We start from the raw sequence: 13,431 nt of genomic DNA, 5'->3' as shown, positions 1-13,431 counted from the left end.
GTAGTATATGTATATATATATATATATATATATATAATATATATATACAACCATTTAGCGTTTAAATCATAAAAAAAACATATGCATATGTGTATATGACGTATAGATCCACGTAGATGTATCTGGGGATATTTAAAGTTACAGTGTAGCGAGCCGACTGGGTAGAGCCAGTCGAGAGAGAGCTAACAATACAAATTATGTCTCAGAGAGACACGTCTTTGACTTGCGTCTAAAGCGCAGATAGCGATTTTCAATATAATTTCTCAACCCTGTAAAGGGGAGAAACGAAAAGAGAGCAACCGTCTCTCCGTCGAGGAATAGGAGGAGAACCGATAGCGGTGAGTGCACAGTGTTGTACAGCGGAAAGGCCAGTTCTCAATCCTGAGAAAGCAGAGAATGTCCAGACCGTACAGAGTGTGTAGGATCGCTAAAAGGAAAGGTTAAAGGACCTAAATATCTAGCCCGGTAGTTCCGCGCTCAAGGCAGGACCGAGCACGAACTGAGCTGAGATAACTCGCGTAGGTGCTTAAATAGCTGCCAGTGAAGAGTGGGAGAAGCGTCGTGTGACGTAGTCCCAAGTGCTCCCCACTCTGGTAGTCGTACGGAAGTATGATCTGGGCATCGCAGGTAATGTAGAAACACTACCGCGGGTAGATAATTGTAGCAAGGCTACAACGGGATGTTTACAAGTGATATTTCTGTGGCGCTAATGAATACAAGGGAAACCGTCAACTTCACGTCTGCTTTGTAACGCGATTTTCGCGTTCATAATAATGGAAAATATTTACTGGGATAAATCACGCTCTCTGCCGCATCGATTGGATCTGCTAATTCCCTACGCATGGGGAGTTGAGGTTATAGTAGTGAACCTCAGATCCCAATGAGACTCCTCTGTCGGAATACTTGGTTCTCCACTCCAGAGAACTGTTCCACGTTAGACGGGGTGGGCATTCAAATGACCAGGGGTCCAGATAAGGAGTTAACTGGACAGCCTGGTTGGGGACACTTGAATTCGCCGCGCTCCAGGAAACGTTACCGGCAGGGATATCCTCGCGGTGGTGATAAGAACCACGGACGATCCCCCACGCACTCCAGCCGCGTGAGTCGGGAGTGGGGAGCAGAGCTACTAGGAAGCACTCTCCACTCCACACGGCAGATTTGCTCCGACTCTCACGGGCCACTCGGCCCCGGGCTCTAACAACCCGTAGCTCTCGGTGATTAGCATGGCTATATAGCCCGCCCTATCGCTTTACCTAGCGCTATCTCTCTTACAGCCATGAGGCTGAGCTAACGAACTATAGTAGGAGGTATGCCTATACCTAGAGCTCTCGCTAGCGAGATAGCTGCCAATATGCTAGCGCATATTGGCAGCTATCGGCGTTCTACCGCTATCTAATTACCGATCGCTCTCACCTCTATCGACCTGATCTGCTATCGACCGCCCTACCCTACCAACTTCCCGACGCTATCGGGGACCGACCACACTAAAGAACCCCGACCCTCTCTCCATAACCTAGCATACTGATACCCAGTGCTCCCGCACGCGTTCTAACATTACATCCGGATCTTATTGTCTGTCTTGTCGCGAGAACGGGCGAATCCCACCGTTCTGTGCTCTCGTCCGTATGTGTTATCGGCTATTTTTGGGGAGGTGCTAACCCCCACCTCCACCGGCATCTTCGGTCTTTCCTAATTGTGCCCTCAACAACTAGGCGGCTTGAATGGTATTTCCTAATTGTATCCTTAACAACTAGGCGGCTCTCTGGTTTGCTATTTTACCCCCTTAAAATAGCTGGCGCCTTCCCGGTAAATTCGCGGATGCTACGGAACCGACGAAGGTAACCGATTCCCCGGACTTACGGAACACTCCGGGGAAAACATCGTTACAGCTTTAGTGGACCCGATCCGGACATGAAAAACTTTAGCTGTATATAATGGAACCCATACAGATATCTCACCATCTCTGATGGAAATAGTCACACCGAATTTGAAATGTGACATATTTCTTTATTGAAAAAATATAAATATTGAGGTGGGCACCTGATTGCAACTTAGAAATCTGATTACTTCCAATTACAGTCATCAGATTCATTAAGAATGAGACGGTTTAACCAATATAATCTATATATTAATTGTTCATGCACCATAAACAAAAATAAAATTTGTTAAACCTGCGAATAACGTTCAAAGAGCGTAGGAATCTGTCTCACACGATTCAACATTAATTCCATTTCCATCCGATAATGGTCAGCCTGTCCTTTAGATTCTTCTCTTCGTAATGACGCCCTGTAGTCCAAGTCACTTGTTCGTTCGTTTCTACCAGAAAATAGGATATAACAAGAAAAAACTATGACTGAGATTTACGATGGAAATATGGGAAATACTAGTATATTGTGCACCAAGGGAACAGACTTTTTCAGTGGACTTGCCGAAAAAAGTTCAGAACGTTCAGAAAAAAGTACGGAACGTTGAGTGAAAAAATGCGTAACTGTTCCGTAATTTTTACCGAATACTATTGTAACTGGCACGTTGCGGAACAGGCACGTAATTTTTAAAGAATTTTTCTCTCCGTGCAGAAAACAGAGGATTCTAATACGCGTGTATATCACCGGCTTGAGGCGAAGCCGATGATCGTAAACACGCGGATTTGAATGTCCTGTTTTCTTTCCTCGCTGCGAATTATTCTTTCCGTCATCACTACAAGGAAAAGTTCGATTTTTCTTCGTAAATGATGGGAGGAATATAGGTTATGTCATGACGAAGATCTTCAAAAACAAGAGGAATCTGGGGGATCGAATAGGCCACTTTCTTCCAGTCATTTGACTGAGTAAAATCGAACTTTCCGTGTAGGTATGACGGAAATTACTTACAAGATATTTTCCAAAAAGGGCGAATATTTTTTTTTCGTTAGTATTTGACAAGCGAACTAATGCATAATTGTGGGGTAGAAAATAAAATCGTAAATATACCTGGAAGCATACCGGAGAGCTCTCCATGCAGGGTTCCGGCCTCTCAAAAATTCTCGCATTTGGATCGCATGTACTCTTGCTTTTTCTTCTAATTGTTCCTGAATTTGTTTCTCCAACTTTTTTCTGAAATCCACACATTAAATTTCCGAATTATTTAAACTATACAATATCATATTTCTTGGCAAAGTATTGATCTTTTTTTTTGAACTCTCGATATTTATCCCCAAAACAATATTTTTACATATTTTTTTTTAATCCAATGTGAATTCATCCATCATTTAAATTGTTCTTTTGGAATTTTTAATTGCGAACATTTCTATTCAGTCGTATCGAATGCAGAGATATTCACAAAAAATAGATAGTAGTGCAGATGAAGTCAAAAATGATACAATTCACTGTAGTGTCTGCAGTCATTGAACAAAAAACGATTCAATTTTTTTTCATGGGTTTCCAAACATTCCAAATTTTTTATATGTTGAGCAATAAAATTGCAGTATCGGCCAAGCCATAAGTGATAAAAATGATTAGGTGTATGGAGAGGATATCTTTGGTCTCGTCTTCAGCGGACGGATGTTAGTTAGAGGGAAGTACGGATAGAGCATTACCAGTACTGTGTAGGTACTGGGACAGTTTGGTGAAAGATCGGGTAAGGTCATACCATCCGACACCACTTAATTTCATCTGAGTTGACTTTAGACGTAGAAAATGAATGATTTCTAACTTTGACCGCTCAATTTTCACTAAAGTGTAGGCGTCAAATTTGAAACTATCAAAACGCGCTATGACACACACACTACTTGAATAATTTAGCCATGTGAAATACGATGAGTTGTCTAAATCTAAATTAAGTTATTTGTATACAACTATTAAAACAGATAAGTAGAGAATGGATACACGTAGATGTTCGTCGTATCCACGAGTGAAAAAATGAGTGAAATGCGTCAGAATGATTCTGTGAGTTATGCCGAATGAGTGATGAGAATATGTTAATAACGGTGCTGATATGCTCTTAAATGCCGATGATGGGCGTGGATTTCTTGAAGTTAATGTAGAAAATTATGGAGTTAATCATCGATTTTGTCAACCAGAAGAATCTCATAGTTGTGAATCCAGTGATGGTGATAGTTTAAGTACATTTAGACATAGTGCTAGTGATGATGAACAAGAACCAGAAAATAGGGGAGCTACAGAGGAGACAGATAGTAATACATTATCAATTTTGAGCCATGTGAGTTAGAAATTGAGATTTCCAAGGCACGACGAGATGAAAAACCTGAACACTGTGATGATTCAACCTCGACCCCAGAAAATGATTCGCTGCTATTGAAAAAAAAACAGTATGATTTTCGACTTTATTTATCTAGAAATTCGCTCACACACTGCGTGTTTTTTTCCAACTTGTTTGTGTTTTAAAGCTAAATAGGACACGCCAACGCTCCTCGAGTCCGTCCAATCATTGCGACAAAACCCCAAAAAGCAGTGCGTTCAAGGCCAACCATTTCTCTTACTTAAACGGAAGTGCACAGAAAATTAGCCCTCAAATTCGAGTAGGATCAGGTCTCTCTCATAATCCAGCAGAAATTTTGCCAGAAATAAAAAATAAGCTAGAAAGATGGAAGATGTTCAAAAGAGAATACCTACAGGGATATATCTTCCACCACCCCAAAGTCACGTTACTCTGATCTATCTGGGTATGGATCTCTTGTGAAAAGTAATAATGATTTTAAAAAATTGTTTTATAACTTTTCAAACTCTATTTTTCCAATTTATGCCGTCTCGAATTTGCAATTATGCAGATGCCTCTACTAAGACTCGTTGGAGAGAGCATGGTGTACAACTGGAGAAGCTTCGTAAAGCAATCACTGATCCTGAATTAGGTAATTTTTTAAGCAGTTTATGTTCTAGAAATTGATAATATTCTACGTGCAGTTACCGACTTTTTGGCTGCGAAATTTGATTTTGGCATGGACATTCTGGGAAACAAGATTGAAAATGCCGAAGAAGTATGAACTATGATTTTATAGCTAGAGTCGAAGGATTGGCCGTTGCCAAAGTGGGTCAATCAACACATGAGTTCACTTCCTGAAATTACATTTTTGGGGTCTCTCTCCCATTGAAAACTGTGGACGAATTTGATAAATTCGAAAGATCATTGAACCTATCAATTCAAACTTATGCTCAGACACAGAAAGAAGCTAAGGACAAACAGAACATTTTGGTGAGAAACGTGATAATCTTTGTGTGACAGTGTTTTTTATAAGGTAAAATAAAAAAATTTATCCATTTATTAATTCTGAGGTCTTTCTGTTGATTTCGCAGAGGAAAAAGTTCACAAGATAGATTGCACAGTACACTGATAACATGAAGTGTATTAAAAATATTATTGATAGCGTTATTGACAAGGACGTACAATTATTGTACAGTGGTATGGGAAGAGCTTGCAAAAATATTCAAGTCAAACGACCTTTCAATAAGATCATTTGTTTCCAATGCAGTTTCGTTACCCTCATACGAAATCCCGCCTTATGATAATGACTTGTCATGAATCTTTTACGCGGATGTGTAATTAATAATTTTAATTAAAAGATGTTGCTCATTTGCCGAATGCTTCGGCTGTCCAGGGTCGATTGATGAGACTTACACGATTCATTTACAGTAAATTCATAATCCGTAAAATCTGTACTCCCGATTTCTTCAAAATTCGAGGTTTCATTTATCTGTAACTTTAGGGTTTTCTACTACTAACTACTAGGGTTTTAACTGTACTTCGAAGGTTTTCTTTAAGCGAGGTTTAACTGTTTATCTGAATTGTCTAGTGCTTCGAGGTTTAACTGTTTTTCGAGGGTTTACTTTTATCAAGGTTTTCCGGTATTCAAAGGATTTTATTCCTACGACAGGATAAATTTCGGGAGTCGTGGGTTTTTCTTCCGACAATCAAAGCCTGTATGTACTGTCCAGAATAAATTTCTATTTCGATATTGTGCGGTTTGCACAAATTTTCTTAATTATCTACTATTTCTAGTTTTCTTATTTCTGAGGTTTTGCCTTGGTTTCGAGATTTTCTGTTACATGATTTTAATTATCATTTCATTATGACTGCTACTATTTTTTATAATTACAGAAAGAAGAATCCCACAGAATTGTCTGGACATTTCAGACACTATCATCATCCCTGAGATTAGCCCGATCCACTGAAATCTTTATGATTAAAACATACATAAATAATTCACCACATATTAATAATAAGTTAAACATTGCTGATATGATTATAAAACAAATTACTAACAATTTAGCTCTTTTCAATTTAGCAAACATTTTTCAGAGCGTAAACATAATTAATTGTTGTCCCACTCCAGACGTGCAGCTAATTTCGAGTGTTCCGGATCCCTCTTCACTCTGCTACAACCAGTAGGTTATAGGCAAGATCTGATTGTGATTCTACCGCAACTAGCTTGCTTGCAAATGACTCTACTATAGCCAACAGCCTATTGACAATTTAATTTAAATCGGCAACTCGAATGGAGTGCCCTAATGCGAGAGTGGACTATAGCAAATGCTACTCACTATCGCGTCCAAAAGTTTTGCGACGGACAGCCAGGGCTGTCCGAAGTGCACTGTTCAGTACACTGAGATCCAGTCTCTCCTTCTCTCCTCTCTTCCCTGACTGACTGCGCCGCGAGCGCACTCTTAATGCTTCTGCATCGAGATTTCCTTTGCGGAAATATTTGACCATCTAGTGGTATTCGGTGAATCACTAGTGCAGCGAGGAGTTTGAACGATTGGCCTGGTATAATGCACAGTAATAAATTTATTACGTATGCTATTTTCGTTAAATTTTATCGGTGATTTACCACTAACTGATATTAAATTATTTTCAACATATTTATTCATTCATTTTTATCCTCATTTATTATTTTATTAAATCAGTTCCTCACAGACTGACTAATTGCATATTGACGGACTCTCGCAGAAACATCGAAAATCGATGTTAAACAGAGAAAGAACTGCATTGGACAAAAAACTACTGAACTTCGCTTGTTGAGCACCGTCTTATAAACTCCACAAGGGAACACACTTTACCAAGGCACACTCTAAGACCGAAGGGTCTTTTTATTCCCATAGTTCCCGCATATCATACAAATACCCCAGAGTCTGACCCATAAAGGCGCAAGCCATCGGTGATCGTCATCACAAGCCTCATCGAAATCTCAGCCTCTAGAGTCTCAGTTCAGTTGTTCTCCAATATTTGTCCAGAGTAGTGCCAATCTCCATATTCTTCTGAATTCATCATCGACGTAGAAATTTTAGCAGTGCACTTCTGCTTAGAAACAAGGTCTATCAACCTATCTACTAAGGCAGCGAATTTTCAAATTTGGGAAACAATAAATTTGTGTTAAAACAAGCCGCTCCAGATCACCTCACACAATTCATCTGAGAAAGTGCACCCAACTGCTCAAGATTACGACGCCCAATTTATTCGAGAAGATATATCCAGCCGCTTAAGATTTCCACACCTAATTCATCTGAGAAGATTATGTATCTGATTATGTATGAAAGCCGCTCAAGATCTCCGCATTTCAATTCAACCTGACCAAGGACCTGCTGAATTCTCGCTACAACCACCAATGGCATAGACTCGCCGAGAAATACGTTACTGAGCGATTCACCCGTATCATTTAAAAACACCACGGTAAATCGTAAATTTCTATTTTTTGTTCTTCCACTTTACACAATATTTTCTTCCCTTTGTCCAATTCTTGATGAAATATGTAACCCTCAATTTTTGTCCAAAAATCACTCTTACTGGAATACATAGTTTTCTTTTTTTTTTCAATTTTGCTCGCAACCTTTATGGTATGCCTTAGCACTTTGTTCCACACATCACGTTCTCTAATTACTTCCGTTCTGCATTCTTTAAAAATGTGAACAAATCATTTCATTTTGAGGGTGGCTTTTTGTCTCCATTATTCTTCAAAATCCGACTCCAGGACCCTAACAGTTTCTTGGGTAGTTTGTTCAGAAGAATACTACTAGTCAAGAACGGAGCATCTATTATCGGAAGAGAGGCACTGCGCTCAGGTGTATATATCGTAGGTGATGTTCTGGAACTATATATCTGATGACAGCTTCCGGACATAATGGCGGGAGTATGTTATCATACCCTCATTGTACGGTTGGTCGTGTTCTGCGATAGCCCAAATACCGCGAGTTAACAACTGGGGAGAGCTAGAAGAAAACCACGGGTGATGAAAAAATGCAATGGGAAAAATGTTACGTACCCTATAAAAATTAAAGGCCGTAAGAAGAAATCGTCCCCATTATGAACAGTGTCGGATATTTGCACCTAGAACATGGCATTTTTATAGATTCATTCGTGTAGGGGTGTGGAAAATGAACTGCACGCATTTTCGTTATTTCCAATAGAAATCACGCTTATATAGAAACTTCTCTAAATTATGGCGGCGATGCGAAGCATTCGCACCTACGTAGTATGTTCTGGGCAGACAATACAGCCGCTAAAATGGATGACGTCGGTAAAGGTAATGACGTATTGTGTTACGTACATTGAGCGATTGGAGAACAATTGAGCTCGTAGGCCATTTACATTGTATTGTGTTCATTTCAGATCATTGAAGATGTTAAATGGTGTAAATATTCTTATGCGATTGGTTAGATCAAGAGACGATTTTCATTCAATGGATAACCCCAATAGAGCATTCGTCATTAAGATAACAGAAGCGCTGTTGATCATCCGGAGAATGAAGCCCTGAGTTATTATTATTTCATCATGACCCTGTTACTATCGTTGAAGTGAAAAGTGTCTCAATGCGAATAACTATTCGTGGACATTCTTTGGATAATTTTATAACAGGCCAGCTTCCAAAACGCATCATCTTTGGATGTGTCAACAATCGTGCATTTTTGACTGATAAAAAACTTAACCCCTTCATTTTACTTTGAGTTATATATCCTTATAGGTGGATAGTCGTCAAATACCATCGAAACCTGTACAACCACAATTAATTGAAAAACAATTATATGTGGAGTTATTCGATTCCATCTTCTCAGACACCAGTGTGCATTTTCCGATCGAGATGGTAGAGAAGTTTACTCCAACAGCTTCGAACCACCGCCCATGGTGCCCCAGCATGCTGCAGGATCTCGAAAGTACTATGAACTCTGCAGGTCCAACATCCAACATTTTCAGCATCACGAGTCGAGTGTATGTAAACAATACTGTGTACTTCCTGTGCATTGTATGGCTATGTTTGCTACTCCTAAGAAGTTCTATGAGTTATTTGCCCATCGAGTCATATCTAACGATCGTCTAATGCGTGAATGTTATGATGCATTTATGAAGAAAGAACTTAATAGTGCCTCCGAGGAGAAGTTATTCAGTGGCCGCGGTTATAAGTGAACGTTGTTGAATAAAAAATGTAAGTCAGTTATAAGAAAAAGATGTAATTTGTGGAGTTATCATTTTCGGGAAAATATATATGCAAGTAATAAATCAGATTTTGTGTTTTATTGATTCATTATGATAGCTATGATGACGCACCTACAGCATTCGCCGTCACTCCCACCCTACAACTCACACACGTCGGAGTCGTGCTACTCTGACCGGTGCAGTGGTGCGGTCGGTGAGACTGTGGGTGAGGACCGCTCCTCGTTGTAATCATGCTCAAACGTTCATAGTCCAATACAGACCGGAAATAAGCAAATGGAAATAGTAGCATTGACAAGCTCTGAACGTGATAGTCGAAATGATATGAAATATTTAATTTATGTGATCTGTCCAATCGTGACAATTTTCAATCCAATCGTTAACACACAAAATACGTATGATATGTTGTTACAACATTGAGAAGTAACTCAGTAAACGAAGGGTTCTTGAAAAGCTATAAGACTAAGCTTTAAAATGATATATAATACTCATGGCTATACTTCCGTTAATTTGATAAAAAAAAAGTAATAATCTAGTAAAAATCTTAGCGTCGTCCCGAATCACCTGGAGGTTACGCCTAGTGCGGAAAAATTGTAAGGGGTTCAGAAGGGGGGGGGGGGTTAAAAGGGATAACGGAAATTTGATGAGAATATAGGGAAAAGCTAATGAATGGGAAGTCGCGTCGGTTCCTCAATCGGGCCTCGAAGAGGGATAATTGAAATTATCATCCGTCGTGGGTTAATGAGAACTCCTTTTTTCCTGGCTGCATCTGCCAGCATTTCGGATACGATTTAGAGGTGTAAGGGGTGTTTACGACCAGCACCCCACTGAATTGCTGATTGTTTTAGTCATGTAGGGTGTTTCGGATTTCAGTTAAGGTCCACGGATCCGTGGCGATCCAGCCGGGTGTGACTAGCCGCGATAATAGGGTTTCTCAGATAAAATATAAACATTTACTTCCCTCATTCAGATTTGAATGAGGAGATTTCACGCGCTGAATGGCGGAATAGAATCCACCAGACCTACCGTTGCGGCGAGGAAACAGTTCCGCCATATTTTTGGCAATTTGAGCTAGGACAAGCTTTTGACGATAAGAAAAGGACCCCATGTGATCCATGTGACGATAAGAAAAGGACCCCATGTATCCATCCCCCATGTGAAAAGGACCCCATGATCCCACCAGGCACAGTCCACAGGTGCCAAGGTGCGTGAATTTCCTAGTTAATTATCCCAGTAACACCCGTTTCTGAAGACCCGATATCTTCCAGGTTCGCGAGTGTAATTATCCTATCCGATAATGGGATCGAACAGCGTGAGGTGTTTGCGAGTGCTTCTCAGCCATGTTATACCCGAAAATCACGGCTGATCGCGTCTGAGGATGTATTAGTCCCATTGGGCCGTTCCCGTGGAGGTTGAAGGGGACTGTCCGCGAAAATAAGTGGAAAAAATCGCGGGGAAGCCGTCGCAAAACCCCGAGGTAACGTTGGGATTACTCGTTGATGGCCTTGAGTCACGTACATGACGTCGTGACCTCGGATATTTGTCCCACTCCCTTCTGCTCACTGTTCAGCGAGAACTCCGACTCAACGACATTGGAAAGATCCCGTTCCGAAAAAGCGGGGATATCTCGCTCCCCGTACACGGTGGAAATTCCCAATGTTAGGAGAATGTTTGCGAGTTATCGCTCTCGTTCTCTCGCACCATATATCTTCCTCTCTCTCATCGCATTTTCCATGCTGTTCGAAGAGTTTTTTCGGCGTAATTTCTCACGTAATTAAATATTTGGAGGATTGCGAAGGACTCCATTGTTATCAGTTATTTAAATTTTATTGTTTTTATCGAATGGCTTTACCCTTTTGTCCTGGAGAAAGTTTCGAACGTTACTTCTGGCTCGAAGAACCTAACGGGGTTCCTGTAGGGATTCTTCGTTAGGTTTAAGTTTCCGAGTTATTGATTCCTCGAGTACGAAAAATTAGCTGGCACGCAGCAACCTTTCTCAAGTAGTAATTAACAACTGGACCAAGCCTGAAGCAGGCTTGGCCCACGACAAGCCAAGCCTGTTTCCAGACTGACGTCATAGTCTGGGCCTACCGTGGGATATTCCGGGACTGAAACATTGAACCAAGCTTGGGAAGTTCAGCTTGGTCCAAGGCTGAGGTCCAACATAGGCCCACCAATATAAACCAGGCCTGGTCCAAGCCAAAATCTGAACTAAAGCCTGACTTCGACCAAGCCTTGGAATTAAATAAACTGGAACTAAAAATCAACACATATTTATTTTATTTTCCATTGATGCCATTGTTATAAATATCTGCTATCAAGTACTTGAACATAAAAAACTTTGTATTGCATACATTGAGTCGCAGATTGTCGCACATTTAAAGAGTTCCGTCGGCTCTCGCAGCACATTCTCCCTCCTGATCACAAGCTCCAGACAAAAATTCGCTCGTTACTGTGAGAAGTGTCAAATCCTTATCACATTTGTTATATTTGGTTTTGATGAAATCTGTAATACAATGGGAAAATAAAACAATTAATTCAGTTAATTAAAAATTATGAAAATATTAAAAATTAGAAAATAATGATGGTATTTTAAGATGGAAAGCAACTTATCTCTCATGCATTGGTATCTAAAAGTTGCACTGAAATTTTTCTTCCCCACTCCGTGTCTCTTTTCTAACACCACTGTATTCCATCTGAATCGATTTTGTTAGTAGAGAGTTCAGAATGGTTTTGATATCTGCTGTAGAGTCTTGCGAGTTGACGGTTTTTAGATTTAATGATAATATGTGTTTATGATGTAAATAATTACCAAATCTGTCTTGTTTTTCGCCACTTCCTCTTGATTCTCCTAGTTCTGTACGTTTGTTGAATCTAAAAATTTTTCCCTATTTCTGATGGCGAATTATTCAAAGGAAGCATCGAAATAATTCATCATCTCTCTAATTTGTTTTTGTGACTTACCTTCAACTGTGAGGTCATTCTTCTCTTCTCGCTGTTTCTGAACTCGTTCCACTACAGCCTTCTTCTTGTCAGAGGGACAAATAGATTGATTTCCTAAACAAAAAAATGATTCTACATGAACTGCAAGCCTGATTAGTATGTAGAGAGCATTCTTTTAAGACGATGTTGACGGACGAATTTCTGGTCCCCCATTAATAGCAAAGGACGATGATCGACCTGAAATCAATAAGATAACATTAAAAGGAAACACTTCGAATTTGGCGAAAGTTAAATGATTTACAAAGTCATAACAGGAAAAAGTGTTAACGTTTCCCGACCCGGAAAACTTCCACCTGGAAACGCTACCGAAAAAAATCTTTTAGATTTATATCCTCAAAAAGCAAAGTTCAAATTGCACCATTTTTATGCATCCTTTTTTCTATGCAGCGATATTTTTTTAGCGTTTTTTGTGGAGATAGAAAATATCACCATACAATGAGGCATACGCCATTTTTTTATAGCACTTTAATATGATTTTAATCATGAATTATTGCACGAGAAAATATAAGAAATCTTCGTTGGATCAAAGGTCAAACAAACAAGATTAATTGATATTTTCTCTTAAAATCATTCAGTATCGAGATTTTCTCATATCGAATGAGCTCTAAAATAGCGATCTATGCTCCTTCGCCATTTTACGAATGAAGTACAATAAATATTGAATTTTACCAGTCGATGAAGTTCCTGCACGTGACGCATCCTCTGGAGTTGTCACCGCTCAAGAACGTTTAGACGGGGGCTCTTCTTCCTCAGGAAAAACTTCTAATCCGCCAACATTCAGGCTATACGATCCTTCCATTTGGTTGATGGCATTTTTGTTTGATAATATGATCTGTTGTATTTTCTCGGTTTCTGAATTGGTGGACTCAAAGTCAGAGTATCGTTTACAAAAGTGTTGAAGGTTCTTTAGGACCTTTAAATATTTTCCTATCACTAAATCAGAGTCACAGATACGCAATTTAAGGTTTTTTTTCACATGGAATAGTTAATTGATGATTCAAAATTGCTGGTTCA

At 39.7% G+C, this 13,431-nt stretch overlaps 1 protein-coding gene across 1 annotated transcript in view; it reads right to left on the bottom strand.

Annotated features, from left to right (window-relative positions):
- LOC105272338 (uncharacterized) overlaps nucleotides 1-13,431 on the bottom strand; it is a 50,593-nt gene that overhangs the window by 8,968 nt on the left and 28,194 nt on the right. Inside the window, exons 4-5 of the mRNA XM_011314437.1 lie at nucleotides 2,970-3,092; nucleotides 2,172-2,316 (exon numbers count right to left, since the gene is read on the bottom strand). Coding sequence (XP_011312739.1) covers nucleotides 2,172-2,316; nucleotides 2,970-3,092 — 268 coding nt within the window. The remainder of the gene's footprint in view (nucleotides 1-2,171; nucleotides 2,317-2,969; nucleotides 3,093-13,431) is intronic.

Source organism: Fopius arisanus, unplaced genomic scaffold (genome assembly GCF_000806365.1).
Source record: "Fopius arisanus strain USDA-PBARC FA_bdor unplaced genomic scaffold, ASM80636v1 scaffold00163, whole genome shotgun sequence".
In the NCBI taxonomy this organism is placed as follows: domain Eukaryota; kingdom Metazoa; phylum Arthropoda; class Insecta; order Hymenoptera; family Braconidae; genus Fopius; species Fopius arisanus.
This window is presented reverse-complemented; position numbering and strand designations above follow the sequence as displayed.